The following is a 16,579-nucleotide window of genomic DNA, read 5'->3' on the forward strand; positions in this document are numbered from 1 at the left end:
TTCAGGTTTCCCCGAGGCGTGGCAACCCCGGACTAAAAATCGGCAAATACGAGAGACGAAATGACGACAGGAAACGTATGGGGGAAAAAAAAACAGAAGGAATCTTATTGTCCTGACGCGTTACAGAACCATCTTCACAACAGAAATATACACACCTAGGTAGTCTCTCTCTCTCGTAGAGAGCGGGAGACGGGTCCACGGAATAACGAATGCGCTCGGAAATAAAAAAAAATCTCGAAACGAAACGGGGCGTAGAAAAAAATTGTCCGTTCAAGGAGGAGGAGGATGAAGAGGAAGCTCGGCGCTCCCTGCACCAGTTTTCCATCTTCTCTCTCAAAGGGTGGATTTGTACGGGAAACATACAAATGTACACACACATATTCTTTGTTTTATTTATGTAGATTTATTTATTTTTCGGTAGTTTATATATTTGGGCATTGATTTTGGCAACTCCAATTTAAAAAAAAAACATATATTTTCCCCGTATTTTTCAGGTTTTTGAGAAAAATTTCAAAATTCTCCGTTCTTTTGCTGATTTTTGAATTCCGAGTGTTTTTCCTGTTTTTTCAGGTTTCCCCGAGGCGTGGCAACCCCGGACTAAAAATCGGCAAATACGAGAGACGAAATGACGACAGGAAACGTAAGGGGGAAAAAAAACAGAAGGAATCTTATTGTCCTGACGCGTTACAGAACCATCTTCACAACAGAAATATACACACCTAGGTAGTCTCTCTCTCTCGTAGAGAGCGGGAGACGGGTCCACGGAATAACGAATGCGCTCGGAAATAAAAAAATTCTCGAAACGAAACGGAGCGTAGAAAAAAATTGTCCGTTCAGGAGGAGGAGGATGAAGAGGAAGCTCGGCGCTCCCTGCACCAGTTTTCCATCTTCTCTCTCAAAGGGTCGTCTGGGACCACCATATCCATGGTCAGGGGGCTGCGGTTGAAAGGGTCCGTCTGGTCGCTGGAAAGAAAAAAAAAACGTTTGAGCATTTGGGTGGTTAAATTAACCGTGACACATACTTGCCAACCTTCAAAGAAAACGAGCAGATGTGTGCATCATATGACTTCCTTTTACTCCAATTTAATGTCATTTTCCCAATATTGGCAATTTTAATGTGATTCAATAGTTTAGTTTTCTCTAAATATAACCAAAAGTGGCCAAACTGACACCAGATTAAAAAAAAAAAATTGCCAAATTTGTCGCCAAGTTGGTGAGCGATAGCGAGGAGGAAACGGCAGCCTCATGAAAAAAAAAACGAGCTGATGTGTGCATCACATGACTTCCTTTTACTCCAGTTTAGTGTCATTTTCTCATTATTGGCAATTTTAATGCGGTTCAATAGTTTACTCTCTAAATATCACCAACAGTGGGCAAATTGAAACCAGATTAAAAAAAAAAAAATCGCCAAATTTGTCGCGAAGTTGGCGACAAAATTTGGCGACATATCGCCAAGTGTCTGCCAAATTATAACACCACTTGAGCTTACATCGAAGTTAGCAATGATTTACCCCCAAAAAAGGGCAAAAGAACCCTTTAGAAACACCTGAATGCAACCAAAAAGGGAGGTGCACAACTAGACCCCACGAGGAGTCTACGTACCAAATTTCAACTTTCTAGGACATACTGTTCTTGAGTTATGCGACATACGTAGGCACATACATACGTACAAACAGACGTCATGAGAACACTGGTTGTAATTAACTCGGTAATCGTCAAAATGGATATTTCGGGTGTCTGTACGTTCCTAGGCATATATCCACGTGTGGTCGGGCCGAAAAAAAAACTCAACATTCATTCGGGGGTGAGCAAAATGGAAATGAAGGTCGATTTTTGAGTGAAAATTTTTTCGCGAATACAATACTTCCTTTTTTGTAAAAGGAAGTAAAAAAACTGGAGATTCCACTAGAGGTATATAGGTAATTCACCAGCGACATATCTTCACAGCAGAATGATTAAATTCTGCTTTTAATTACATGAATACTAAATTCAAAGTGAAATGGGGATTTTTCGCAGATGTAAGCTAATTGGTAGCAGCAAGAAAAACATACTGCAAAGGAAAAACTGAATAATAAGGAGTGAATTTGCTTTTTTCGTACTTTCCGAAAAAGTAGATACAAAAATTTAATAACTAAAATCCGAAAAAAAAAATCAATACATAATGAAAATAATATATAAAATAAGTAGGTATAGGGTAGCACATGTTTCAATAACTTCCAACTTTCAAAATAATTGAAATAATTTCAAGATGCAAAAGGATTGGAATCTGCTGCCATTTTCGGCAAAGCACGTGCTCCGTTGAACATGCAATGTGGAAAGCTTCCAGAAAATTAATTTTTACTAAATAAGTTATTAATTGGAAAAATTCTTACTCCCTCACATTGGTAGATTGGAAAAGGACGCCATCTATTGAGAAGAAAGTGAAACTTTTTGATAGACTGAAAAAACTAAAAACGGGAGAAAATCGTGAAAAACGCGAAATCGGGAGATACAGTAGGCGCCGCTTAATGTGATCACTTGGGACAGATACAATTTGATAACAATAACCGAAAAGAATCCAGGAGACACAAAATAATGATTGTTTTCCAATTAAGGTGCATTTATTTTGGCAACCTCAAATTAAAATCACAGTGACTCAACTGAACGAACTTTCAACTTATAAATTATTAAATTAGCAGAATGGAAATATCTGAATTATAAAAAGTTAAAGCTAAATTATGCAATTTTTAATTACATGGTAATAGGTGAAGTAAAATATGACCGTTTTCCCTGACATTCGTAAACCAGTTTCGAAGCACATTCTGCTTTTCTATCTTTCCCAGCATGGTTTTGCTTGTTGTTTAAATTTTAATTTAACTTCGCTTTGTTTTCAATCTCGACACAATTCTTTAATAGTTTACAAAGCAATGGCAACAATGGAGGTCCTACATCAATGCCTGCAACAAGTCCAGCGACTGAATTTTTTTAGATGCAAAAGAAACTTTTCTTAGGGGGAGTCTGTAGTCACTGGGGGGCGAACTTTCTGTAGCTTCATTCCTAAAAAAATTTTGAGCTGCTATTGAAAACCACAAAATGCTACACAGAAAGTTAGTCTCGTCAGGGTTTGCCTCTATATCTTATATCTTTAAACGAGCAATTCTTGTGGGTATATATATATTTCTTATCTCGGAAACGGCTCTGACGATTTGGATGAAATTTTGGATTTAATTGTAGTTTTGCATCCTAAGTTCATCTACATCAGCGTTTTTTCTGTAAAAACGCGGTTTTTTACGAAAAACAGTTTTTTAATATAAAGTCAAATTGAGTTAAGCCTTGAAGTAAACTGTGAGTTGACGCATCAGGCAGACGATTTGCAACCATAACAATGAAAATTTGTCTCTTCTCGCTTTAAAATTTTATACTTGCTTAGGGTTGCCGGGTTCGGCTGATATTGGCCACTTTGGCTAATTTCAAATACACTTGGCTGAAAACAGATTCAAAAGCATTACGTAAGTCGATGTAAGGCTTTTTTTCTTTTTTAAGTGAAACTATTGCTTGACCGTCCTATTTTGTTTTATTTTATTTATTTATTTTCTTTTTACACTTCAAATAGTTTAACATGTTTTTTAAATCACGCATCTAAATTTTATTTCGAGGAAGTGTATGTCTTGAGATTGTTTATATTTTGTTAAGACAGTTGTTATCATTTGTTGGAATGGTTTGTGGATCATCAGTTTTGATGGATATCATGCTGTATGTAGCATTTTCTGGCGTAAAAACTAAAAGTACTTACTCAAAAAAAAAATCTCGATTGGGATAAAATCGTGAAATGCATCATAATATGAAAGGAAGTATTCGGTTGAAACCCGATTTCACCATAGCAAAACTAAGGTCAAAATATTTTAATTACTGACAAGAAAATTGTATAGTGGAAGCAAACGTAACAGATAGTTTAAAGCAAAATGTTGATTTAATTGCATTCAGAATCTTCTTTGTTTGGTACTTTAGTGTTATAAGGAGGTCGAGTACATAATATTTCGTTAACGTGAAGCTTTTAAAGTATATTTGGAAAAGTACTGAACCTTAAAAAAACACAATTTGACAAAAAATAATTCTTTTAAAGCCGAGAGAGGCTCGGTCGTCCAGTTACTTTCTGTTAATTGAGGAAGAAAAAGGGGGAAAAAATCGAAAGTTTATGAAAAAGTGATAATAGTAAACGAAGACGCCGATTACAATATCCGACTTTTTCAACGTGTGTTAACATACGAGTGTTCCGGGACTTCGTGATTCTGATAACATTAAGGGAATGATAACATTAACCGTGATCATATAGAGCGGCGCCTACTGTAGAAGCGAAAAACGGGAGTCTCCCGTTAAAAACAGTATAGTCGGCAAGTATGTTCGAGGGACACCTGTACGTAAATACAGGGTTCGTACTCAATTTCAAAAAGAAAATGAAGGAGTTTTGAAGGAGTAAAATGAGATTTTAGAGGAGTACTAACGAGCTGTCATCAAATGATGTCACACTTTTTTCCAACAAATTTGACCCCTTCCCTTTTATCACAAAGTGTCAAACTTCAGCTAACTCCTCCTCCTGTCACATGTCAATTTTTTTTATAAACATATTGTTACAATAACTGTGTGTGATGTCACTTTTTGTCATTCTCTCTCTTCCCCTTGTCACAATTTCATGAGCCCGTCTCTCCCCTCAAGGCATGACATCACTTGAGGATGATTCATTTTACAATATCATAACTGTGATTTGCTAAGCAATTGTTTTTTCAAACAAAATCACTTAATATAGTACATCTACTTATATTTTGAAATGTCAAAATAATAATTAGACAACTTGACTTTTGCTTCTGAGAATGTGGAGGAGGGAAAAACAGTAATCATAAAACTTGGAAAAAAAAAAAAGCCAATCACCAACGTGTTTTACTTCACTTATGAAATGTTTTAGTCTTGTAATAAAATTTTAATCTTCAACTTTTATGACTCCTATGCTCACTTTGTAAATCACAACTTTATGGAAAAAATAAATATATGAAATTACTACATCAAGATCGTAAATATACCTTTGCCCTAGTGACAATGTTAAGTTGTCGATCAAAGTATTTTAAGTTACTGTCATAGAGGAAGATTATGCGGTCTTGAACTAAAAAAGAAGGAGTTTTGAAGGAGTTAAAACCAAAATGAAGGAGTTTGAAGGGCCCTTCAAAAAAATTTCCTCAATGAAGGAAAAAAAAAAGGAAATCAATATGTAATGAAAATACAATATAAAACAAGTAGGTATAGGGTAGCACATGTTTCAATAACTTCCAACTTTCAAATTAATTGAAATAATTTCAAGATGCAAAAGGATTGGAATCTGCTGCCATTTTTGGAAAAGCACGTGCTCCGTTGAACATGCAATGTGGAAAGCTTCCAAAAAATTAATTTCTGCTAAATAAGTTATTAATTGGACAAATTCTTACTCCCTCACATTGGTAGACTGGAAAAGGACGCCATCTAGTGAGAAGAAAGTGAAACTTTTTGATGATTGACTAAAAAACTAAAAACGGGAGAAAATCGTAAGAAACGGGAAAATGGGAGATGTGAGCAAAAACGGGAGTCTCCCGTTAAAAATAGTAGAGCTGTCAAGTATGTTCGAGGGACACCTGTACGTAAATAGCGTACTTGCCAACCTTCGAAGGAAAAAAAACAGGAGATTCTACTAGAGGTATATAGGTGATTCACCAGCGGCATATCTTCACAACATAATTATTAATTGTGCTTTTAAATAACATAAATACTAAATTTAAAGTGAAATGGGGATTTTCGCAGATGTAAACTAATTGGTAGCAGCAAGAAAAACATACTGCAAAGGAGAAACCTAATAATAAGTAGTGAACTTGCTTAAAGTTCTATACATTCCCCAGTCTCTTCCAGAAAAGTAGCTACCAAAATTTAATTCCTAAAATCCAAAAAAAAAAGAAGAAAATAATATATAATGAAAATAATATATATAATAAGTAGGTATATGATAGCACATGTTAAAATAACTTCAAACTTTCAAAATAATTGAAATATTTTCAAGATGCAAAAGGATTGGAATCTGCTGCCATTTTCGGCAAAGCACGTGCTCCTTTGAACATGCAATGTGGAAAGCTTCCAGAAAATTAATTTCTGCTAAATAAGTTATTAATTGGACAAATTCTTACTCCCTCACATTGGTAGACTGGAAAAGGACGCCATCTATTGAGAAGAAAGTGAAACTTTTTGATGATTGACTGAAAAACTAAAAACGGAAGAAAATCGTAAAAAACGCGAAATCGGGAGATAGAACAAAAAACGGGAGTCTCCCGTTAAAAACAGTAGAGTTGGCAAGTATGTTCGAGGGACACCTGTATGAAAATAGCATACTTGCCAACCCCCCCCCCCCCTTCGAAGGAAAAAAAAAACAAGAGATTCCACTAGAGGTATATAGGTGATTCACCAGCGGCATATCTTCACAACAGAATTATTAATTGTGCTTTTAAATAACATGAACACTAAATTTAAAGTGAAATGGGGATTTTTTGCAGATGTAAGCTAATTGGTAGCAGCAAGAAAAACATACTGCAAAGATAAAACCTAATAATAAGTAGTGAACTTGCTTAACACTAGAAAGACGGAAGCGGTCATTTTGACCGCAAACGATTTTCAAATGCTCATATTTGCTGCGTTTAATTTTCAAATTCTTTTTCCTTCATTGACTTTTCCTAACTATTTATTAAGATCTTACAACAGTAATTTTTTCCCTTTAGGATTATTATTATAGTTGCTATAAATGTTTATACCTAGAAAGACTGACTACGGTCATTTTGACCGCTTAAGGGAACCTTTCTTTATGCACCCGTTTTCTTCTTTTTTCTCTTATCAGTTGTGTGTACTATGGACTATTGTTAGTTGTCAGGGTGAGTAATGTTCTTTTGAGCTTGAGTAGTATCTGCTGGTGAGGTTTAATTCTTTGAACTGTTAGGAAAATGCGAAACACCTGCTCGTTGCATAGTTTCAGTTTTCTGTTATCTACGCAGGGGCAAAGTTGAGAAAGGTAAATTTGAAAAGCATCTGACTGGACACGTGAAATTACTTTGGGTCTAAAAAGAAGTAAATATAAACAGAGATAAATTCCAAAAATGTTTGCTGGAATTCTTTTGTGCACAAAACATGTGCTTTGTTTGAAGTATTGATGTTTATTTTCTTCGGTGATAATGAAGTTCTCAGTCACATAATTATCTTCATGATATCGAGAAGAAGCGTTGACGACAAGCAAAAATTATAGGATTATTAACTTCTGAAACTGCTGCACATCTAAAACAGATTATGGTTCGAATGAATTGTGTGACTTGTCTGAAGAGAAATATATTCCTAGCGATGAGAATAGTTTGCTTTCATGAGATTATTGCAAATATTTTTCGGAGCCAAGATTTGCAGAAAAGGATTGTTCTTCTGAGTTAGAATCAGAAAAAACCTCGCTAATAAAAATTGACGCTCAAAATATAAAAAGTAGTGAAAGAAAAAGGGAAAAGGGACCGACGCCGAAAAAAAGGGCTGACTGAACTCCTATTTCTCCAATTTCCTCCAAGTCACCTCCACTGGTCAATTTTGCTGTACATAAATAAGTATCTACCACAGGAAAAAGATTAAAATAGTGTGAAATTAAATTATGCGGAAATAAAACTACGAGCATTTGTTCTAATTGCCAAAAAAAATGTTAATGGCTAACATACAGGCGATGTGATAACATAAGTATTTCGAAATACTGTAAAAGATAGTAATGTACGGTATCTTGCGATATTAAGATATTTTTTAAACCAAACAATGCATGGTTGATTATATTACTTGTTAGCTATTACATGCTAAAAAATTTTTTCTCTTTTTTGTACAAATTTGCTCTTTCTTAATGCCAATTGTGTAGAGCATGTGTATTTCACTTGATCGAACATAAAATAAAAAAAAGATATCTGAGACTTATTTGCAGACTATATTACGATTAAATTGTTAAATTAAACTCTGATATGATGAAACAAATCTTTTCTATGGTTAAAAATCCCGAAAGGAGGAAATTTCCAATCTTTTAAGTATGGCGGTCAAAGTGACCGCTGCTCGTCTTTCTAGGTATACGCAAAACGCCGTCTTTCTAGTGTTAAAGTTCTGTGCATTCCCCAGTTTATTCCAGAAAAGTAGCTACCAAAATTTAATTCCTAAAATCCGAAAAAAAAAGAAGAAAATAATATATAATGAAAATAATATATATAATAAGTAGGTATAGGGTAGCACATGTTAAAATAACTTCAAACTTTAAAAATAATTGAAATATTTTCAAGATGCAAAAGGATTGAAATCTGCTGCCATTTTCGGCAAAGCACGTGCTTCGTTGAACAGGAACAGTGGAAAGCTTCCAAAAAATTAATTTTTACTAACGGAGTTATTAATTGGAAAATTTCTTATTCCCTGACATTGGTAGACTAGAAAGGGGCGGCATCTATTGAGAAGAAAGTGAAACTTTTTGATGATTGACTGAAAAAACAGGAGAAAATCTTAAAAAACGGGAAATCGGGAGATGGGAGCTAAATACGGGAGTCTCCCGTCAAAAACAGTAGAGTTGGCAAGTATGAAATAGGGTCGATCGAGGGACTGACCTGAGCAGGTGTCTTGCTATGGTGGCCCTGTCCACCGTCACTCCAGAAGAGGGAAGACGCACGGGGTCCCTCATCAGGGTGTTCATGATCGGGTCGAAAAAATCAATACATAATGAAAATACAATATAAAACAAGTAGGTATAGGGTAGCACATGTTTCAATAACTTCCAACTTTCAAATTAATTGAAAAAATTTCAAGATGCAAAAGGATTGGAATCTGCTGCCATTTTCGGCAAAGCACGTGCCTCGTGGAACATGCAATGTGGAAAGCTTCCAGAAAATTAATTTTTACTAAATAAGTTATTAATTGGAAAAATTCTTACTCCCTCACATTGGTAGACTGGAAAAGGACGCCATCTAGTGAGAAGAAAGTGAAACTTTTTGATGATTGCCTGAAAAAACTAAAAACGGGAGAAAATCGTAAAAAACGCGAAATCGGGAGATAGAAGGAAAAAAACGGGAGTCTCCCGTTAAAAACAGTAGAGTCGGCAAGTATGTTCGAGGGACACCTGTACATAAATAGGGTCGATCGAGGGACTGACCTGAGCAGGTGTCTTGCGATGGTGGCCCTGTCCACCGTCACTCCAGAAGAGGGAAGACGCACAGGGTCCCTCATCAGGGTGTTCATGATCGGGTCGAAAAATTCTTCGGGAGCTTCGCTCAGCAGCTCTTCGTCTTGCTGCTGCTTCAGGGCCAGTTTCTGGAAATACACACAAAGAACACTCCGTTAACGACGGAAGAAAGCACACTAACGGGAAAGCAGTTCTGAAATTGGGCCATTCCACCGTCACGTGCGGGAGAAAAATACGCTTAAATCTTATGTAATTAAAAACTGAGCGAATCTATGTCCAAGGTTTACACTTATTTTTCTGATGCTAAGCGTTCCTTGTCAAATGGTTCAAGGTGCAGGGCGATAGCAAGCATTAATAGAAGGTAGGGCACTTGATTTGCATGGAAATTTACTCAAAAAAAAAAAAAAAATACACTGACATAACCCCTCAAAAAAAAAAAAAAAAACATGAAGAATTTTACACATAACCCAGGACCGTCAGAGGGTTAACAGTCATTAAGTTTGCTAAATTTTCACGAGTACGATTTTGTAATGATGAAAAAAAATTAAAGCAGCAAACAAAGCAGCACATTAAAACATGTTTCTGAATATTTATACTGCGTATCTATGTATGTCCAAGCTTCTTCTCCCCAACGACACTGAACTGACCATCGAACCAGGTATCGATGGATTCGTCATCTTCCCGTCTTCATGTTTGGCTATTTAACATAATCCTCCGATAATAATTAGCGGAGATATCCATTAAAGACTATTAATGACGATACTCGGATTTCAACATCAAATCCCTATTTTTCAAAGGCTTTCCTCCATTCAAACTATTATTCAGTGCTACATCTCAACTTTCCGCAACAACGCTTTTATTAAAATGTAAAGCGTGAAGAAAATCATTGAGATGAAAGATCTGTGGCCATTTTTTTCTCTCGAATATGAACAGATAAAATTCTTGTTTTTGTTTTGAGGCTTTTCCTGTAATCAGGGGATTTAAAATGTTTACTTTTTGGGGGTTTTCCGCAATCTGCCGCAAAATTTCACCGACTTTTTCTTTTTTTTTTTGGTTCAAGCCTGAGTGTTGAACTTAAGTCACTTGACATAACTTTTATTTTCGAGGTGGACCGTGCAAAGCCGGGGAACACAGCTAGTTTCTTTAAGAATTCGTCATATCTCTTAATATTTTAATGAAAGAGGAGTAAGCATTTTTTAAAAATCTTTACACTTGATACAAAGATACTCCTGACACAATTATATTTTTATTAAACAATTTTGTTGTTTAAAATAAAATTTATTTGCATGTGTCACGCGCGGGATATCCAAAGTCAACCTCGGGTAACTTGCTTATGAATAAGTAAATATTTTTGCTCTCTTAATACAGCAATGCCAAAACAAATTGTGGATTTTGAAAGCTATGGTTAAAACCTAAAGGAAACGTATTTTATTAGTTTAGAAATAATTATTTAAACCATTGAAAAAAATATGTATATTCCCATTCCATTGAAAATGGTCATTTTGTCCCGCTCGTGACAATTCCTATATTTCATAAAAATGAAATAATTTTTTAAGAAAGTTTTTGCTTAAGAAGTCACACATGCGCTTTGGATTTCTTAAGCAAGAAAATTTTGCTCATCATCCTTTTAAATTATGATTTTTATGAAATATATGAAGCGTCACGTGCAGGACAAAATGACCGTTTTCCGTGGAATGGCCCAATTCCTGTTTGTCTTCGACCCTTTCCGGCGCAAGTCGTTGGAAAATTTTTAAACTGATATTTGTGTACGTACCTAATAGGAAAGCTGCACAGATTAAAAAAAAACTATTTATCAAACTTGCATAACCTTTAAAAAAATTTAGGTTTCTAAATTTATTTAATCTGTAATTTATCTATTAAGATTCTAGTTTTTTGCATTAATTAGATTTTTACTCTTTGCATTAGTATGTCAAATTTATGAAAACCTTTGGGTAAAAACAATGAAAATTTTCAAAAAAAAAAAAAAAAACATTTTGGAAAAAACTGCATGGTTTTTAAAAATAACCACTTGCTTTAAACCAAACAACCCTGTTACAATCTTGATTTAAATCAAATGGTTAAAAAAAATATTGATTTAAATCAATTGTTGGAATCAAGTGATTTTTGTAACAAAAACTTTAATTAAAATCAGTGGATTTGTTTTTTATAAATTATTTTTGCATTTTTAGAATGTATTTCTCTAAATTTTACTGGACACTGCATTATACTGTATCTTAACTTCAACAGGCAAAACTACATAGATCCCCCCTTCTGTGTGTGTAACAGATTTTCACTCTCTATTGTTTTTACTCCAAAATTAGTTTAGAACAAAATAAAAAATGTGCAGTTTTTCTTATACACCATGACTGATATAGTTCAGAAAAGTAATTGTTCAACATATTATTTTACACTAAAAATGTACATGATGTTGGAAACCTTATCTTTAAGCAAAGTGCATAAAATAAAATCACATCTTATCTAAGCATTGCATAGCTGCCAACATATCAATTTTAAAAATCTTACAATACATGCCGTGGTTGTATTTGTACCTTTTTAACCAACACACAACAACAAACCGTTAAAACTAAAAGCATTATATTTTCAAATCTTTACGTGTAATTAATCAGCAGAGAAAAAAACGAAAAAAAAAAAAAAAAACTGGATTCAGAAAAGAGAAACACAGGATTACAACAAGCTGTTAGTTTCAAAAAGGCAGACCTGTGCATTTAAAAATTTAAGAATACAAGTGTGCACTTTTAAAATATTGTCTAATATTTTTCTGTAAGATGCATTATTTAATATTAATCTTTAAAAATAGTCTTTTGGAAGAAACTAATAACTTGCTGTATTATCTTACTTTTTCTTTCATAAATTAATGCAGTCAGGTGCAACTACTTTAGCTGGAACTTAAGCTTTAAGTTACTGACTTAGCAACATTCAAAAATTTTATTTTGATAACTTATAATAGTTTTTTTTCTTTTGTAAGTTCTTAATGATTAAAACATTATCCAGGTTATTATCAGGCACAGCTCTATCCTGCCCTTTCTGACACTACTGAATATTCTTTCGCACTCTGCATTACTGTGAGGTATGGCTAGAATGGAAAGCAGAGAAAAGGAAAGCCTTTCATACTTCAATAAACCATTGACATCAACTCATTTCTTCAAAGCAGTCGATTTTTCATCGATTCTCTCCCTTTTTAGCACAACATCGGGCAAATCATCTATTTGTACAGAGCGAAATTCACTTTGGAGCTTATCTTAGGCTCTTCATCTGCAGTTTCTCGGTTCTTCTGAAGCAACATAACAGGCAACTCATAAAAAAAAGCAATACCAGAGATCTAAAACCTAATTATCTTACAATTATGCCATAAGATCTCACAAACTTACAATACTTCCAAAAATCTTACAATGTAAGGCAGCTATGGCATTGTAACATATTTATAAATCTTAAAAATTTATTGAATAGTTTGAGAATGTATCTTAATTTTAAAAAACGAATAAATTAATCTAATGGATTTGGAGTCTGGACTGACCTGTAAAAACATATAAAACAGTTGTAAGACATAAACCTCATGCCTGACACCGAAAAAATCCAGACTGACACATAAAAGTGTCAAAAACATAAAAAAAAGAGGAATGATATGCCTTATCTATAAATAAAAAGTACAGACACATGTAAAAACAAGATAAAAGGTGTCAATTTTAAACTAGATCTTTAAAAATGCAGACTTGCATGCAATACATAAAATTTTCTGCATGATCTGTAACAAATTTAGACACAGACGTAAAAAACAACTACTAGCCAAAAACTTGGACTGACATGTAAAAAAGAAAATTCCAGATTTATATCAAATCTAAAAAATTCGAACTGACATATAAAAGTGTAAAAATAGAAAATTACATAAATTGTATGATTGATCCATACAAAAAAAATCTTACTAATGTGAAAAAAACAGAAAAAAAAATGTTTAAGCTTTAAGCCTAATCCATAACAAGAACTCCAAACTGACAAGAAAAAACAGATAAAACTTAATTTTTGCCTGATCTGTCAAAAACCTGAACTGACATGCAAAAAGCAGATAAAGCATGAAGAATTTAAGCCTGATCTGTAAAAATATAAAGACTGACGAGTACAAAACACGAAAAAAAAGCAAACTCTGTGCATGATTCATAACAAAAATCCGGACTTACATGCCATATCAGTGACAATCCGGACTGCACCTAAAAATTGGCTAACATGCACCTTTTGAATCATAGCATCCAGCTGCAACTTCCCGATCTTGTAAAGCATCACCAGCACCAGGGGAAAGGGGTTAGAGGTGTAAGAGCAGCCATCCCTGCTCACCACTGACAAGAAGGGCTGAACCGATCAATCAAAGGCAACAGAAATTTTTACACTGAGTGTTGTGAGATCAATGAGCAATTTTCTGGATTACTCAAAAATAATAGTAACCATGAAATGAGTGATGTTCAAATAATAGAATGACGCAGCAAACCAAAATTGGAGGGTTTTACCGAGGCGGATGCAAACGGATTGCAAAATGCATTAAAAAAATCCAGAATGTGAAGCAAAAAGGTAACCCACGTACACCCGCTATACCATGGCGTCCAGCATCTCTGCCAGCTGCACCCTCTAATGAGCACAGCAAGTGCCGGGGGGAAGAGGTGGGGGGGGGAATAGGAGCAGTCATCTCTGCTCACCGTGGAGCAGAAGCCCTGGATTGATCAATCCCAAAAACGAGAGAAATTCTAGCACCGAATAGTTGTTCTTGTGAAATCAATGAGCAATTTTCTGGATTATTCAAAAATAATGATGACCACGAAACAAGCAATGTTCAATGGACAGAATAATGCAGCAAACCAAAACGGGCGGGATTTACGGAGGCGGATGCAAAAGGATTGCAAAAAGTGTAAAAAAATGGACTGACGTAAAAAAAGGTTACTCGCGTGCACCCTCTGCGCCAAGGCATTCAGCCTCTCTGCCAGCTACACTTGCCCGATCTTGTTGAGCACTGCCAACGCCAAGGGGAAGAGGGGAAGAGATGGGGGGAATAAGAGCGGCAATCCCTGCTCACCGCGGAGACTAAAGCCCTGGTCTGATCAATCACAGAAATGAGAAAAATCCTAACACAGCGTTATTGTCCTTACGAAATCAATGAGCACTTTTCTGGATTACTCAAAAATAATGGTAACCACGAAACGAGTGATGTTCAAAAGACAGAATAACGCAGCAAACCGAAATGGGCGGAACTTACCGAGGCGGATGCAAACGGGTTGCAAAATGCATAAAAAAAATCCAGAATGTTAAGCAAAATGGTTACCCACGTACACCCGCTACATCATGGCGTCCAGCCTCTCTGCCAGCTGCACCCTCAAATGAGCACAGCAAGTGCCGGGGGGAAGAGGTGGGGGGGATTGGAGTGGTCATAATACCCAAAAATGAGAGAAATCCTAGCACCAAGTAGTTGTCCTTGTAAAATCAATGAGCAATTTTCTAGATTATTCAAAAATAATGGTGACCACCAGGCAAGTGATGTTCAATGGTCAGAATAACGCAGCAAACCAAAACGGGCAGAACTTACAGAGGCGGATGCAAACGGATTGCGAAAAAGTGAAAAAAAATGGATTGATGTAAAAAAAAGGTTACTCGCGTGCACCCTCTGCGCCAAGGCGTCCAGCCTCTCTGCCAGCTGCACTTGCCCGATCTTGTTGAGCACTGCCAGCGCCAAGGGGAAGAGGGGAAGAGATGGGGGGAATAAGAGCGGCAATCCCTGCTCACCGCGGAGCAAAAGCCCTGGACTGATCAATCACAGAAACGAGAAAAATCCTAACACAGCGTTTTTGTCCTTGCGAAATCAATGAGCACTTTTCTGGATTACTCAAAAATAATGGTAACCACGAAACGAGTGCTGTTCAAAAGACAGAATAACGCAACAAACCGAAACGGGCGGGACTTACCGAGGCAGATGCAAACAGATTGAGAAAAGCGGTAAAAAAAACGGCCTGACGTAAAAAGAGGTTACTTACGTGCACCCTCTGCGCCACGGCGTCCAGCCTCTCTGCCAGCTGAACCTGCCCGATCTTGTTGAGCACCGCCAGCGCCAGGGGGAAGAGATGGGGGGTGTAGGAGCGCCCGTCCCTGCTCACCGCGGAGCAGAAGCGCTCCCCTCCTCCGCTCTCCTCCCTCCCCAGGTGGTCGTAGATGCGGCAGATGTCCCGCACCAGCTCGGGGGGCTTGAACTCGTACTCCCTCAGGTCACGCACCTTGAAGTTCTTCTTCTGGGGGCCCACCTGTTCGGGACAAACACATAGATTATGAAAACAGTGAAACATCGAAAATCTGAACTTACCGGGATCAGGGCATTTCGGAAAACATCGTTCAGGAAAAAAATGCGCCATTTCACGAAATGAAGTGGTTATTGAAAAATACCAAGTTTATCCTTAGTATATTATCATCTTTTAACAGTGGAAGACCATTATAACGCACACCTTGGGATCAGAGCTTTTGCGTTATACAGGTTTCTGCATTATATAGATCATTTCACAAATTTTGAAACTAATATTCAGAATATATCTATATATTAGCACTTCAGAATGAGTTTTATCTGCAATGAGTATTAAACCACCAATATTACAATTAGTTATTCACAAATAAATACGTTTCACAATCAAAATCCTGCACTTCTGCTAGCTTTAATGGTTTGCATAACAGCTGCATTTTCAAGAGCCATTTGGCATTTTCTGTTTACTACGAGGTACTAATTTCCAATGTAAAAGCTTTGAAATAGGATGGAAAGATGAAAAACTTTCAAAATTTAATTTGCCTAACCATTTTTCTGTTTGCAAAGCAAAACAGAGGGATTTTTTAAACTTCAGAACTGATTGTTTACTTCAGAAAAGTAGTGCGGTTTATAGAGAATTGCGTTATACAGGTCGGCACTATAACGGTCTTCTACTGTATTACATACTAGTGGTACCCACACGGCTTTGGCGGTATTTGAAAATTAAAAGGTCATTTGGTTCGCCTGTATATTTACAAATAACGGATGACGAATTTCTCGCCAATTGGCTATGTTCATTCGCTCTCCCATTCCACATCATGATAATTTCGTAATTTACTCGTCCATCTTATGATAATTTTGCTCTGGAAAATGTTCTTAAAATTGAAATAGAAAAAGAACAAAATCGAAACATCGCTTTGAGGTCACACCCCCATGCTACAAACTAACTTTGTGCCAAATTTCATGAAAATCGGCTGAACAATCTGAGCGATATGAGCGTCACAGAAATCCAGACATCCTACAGACATCCAGACAGAGAGACTTTCAGCTTTATTATTAGTAAAGATTAGTGATGTGGATCG

At 36.0% G+C, this 16,579-nt stretch overlaps 1 protein-coding gene across 1 annotated transcript in view; it reads right to left on the reverse strand.

The window, feature by feature from the left end:
* Nucleotides 1-645: 645 nt before the first annotated feature.
* Nucleotides 646-16,579, reverse strand: part of LOC129232431 (ubiquitin conjugation factor E4 A-like) — a gene marked incomplete at its 5' end in the record, with an annotated part of 81,333 nt that continues 65,399 nt past the window's right edge. Inside the window, 3 exon segments of the mRNA XM_054866576.1 lie at nt 646-963; nt 9,185-9,342; nt 15,244-15,507. Of these exon segments, the coding sequence (XP_054722551.1) occupies nt 834-963; nt 9,185-9,342; nt 15,244-15,507 (552 nt within the window).

This window comes from Uloborus diversus, unplaced genomic scaffold, assembly GCF_026930045.1.
Source record: "Uloborus diversus isolate 005 unplaced genomic scaffold, Udiv.v.3.1 scaffold_12, whole genome shotgun sequence".
Taxonomy (NCBI): Eukaryota; Metazoa; Arthropoda; class Arachnida; order Araneae; family Uloboridae; genus Uloborus; species Uloborus diversus.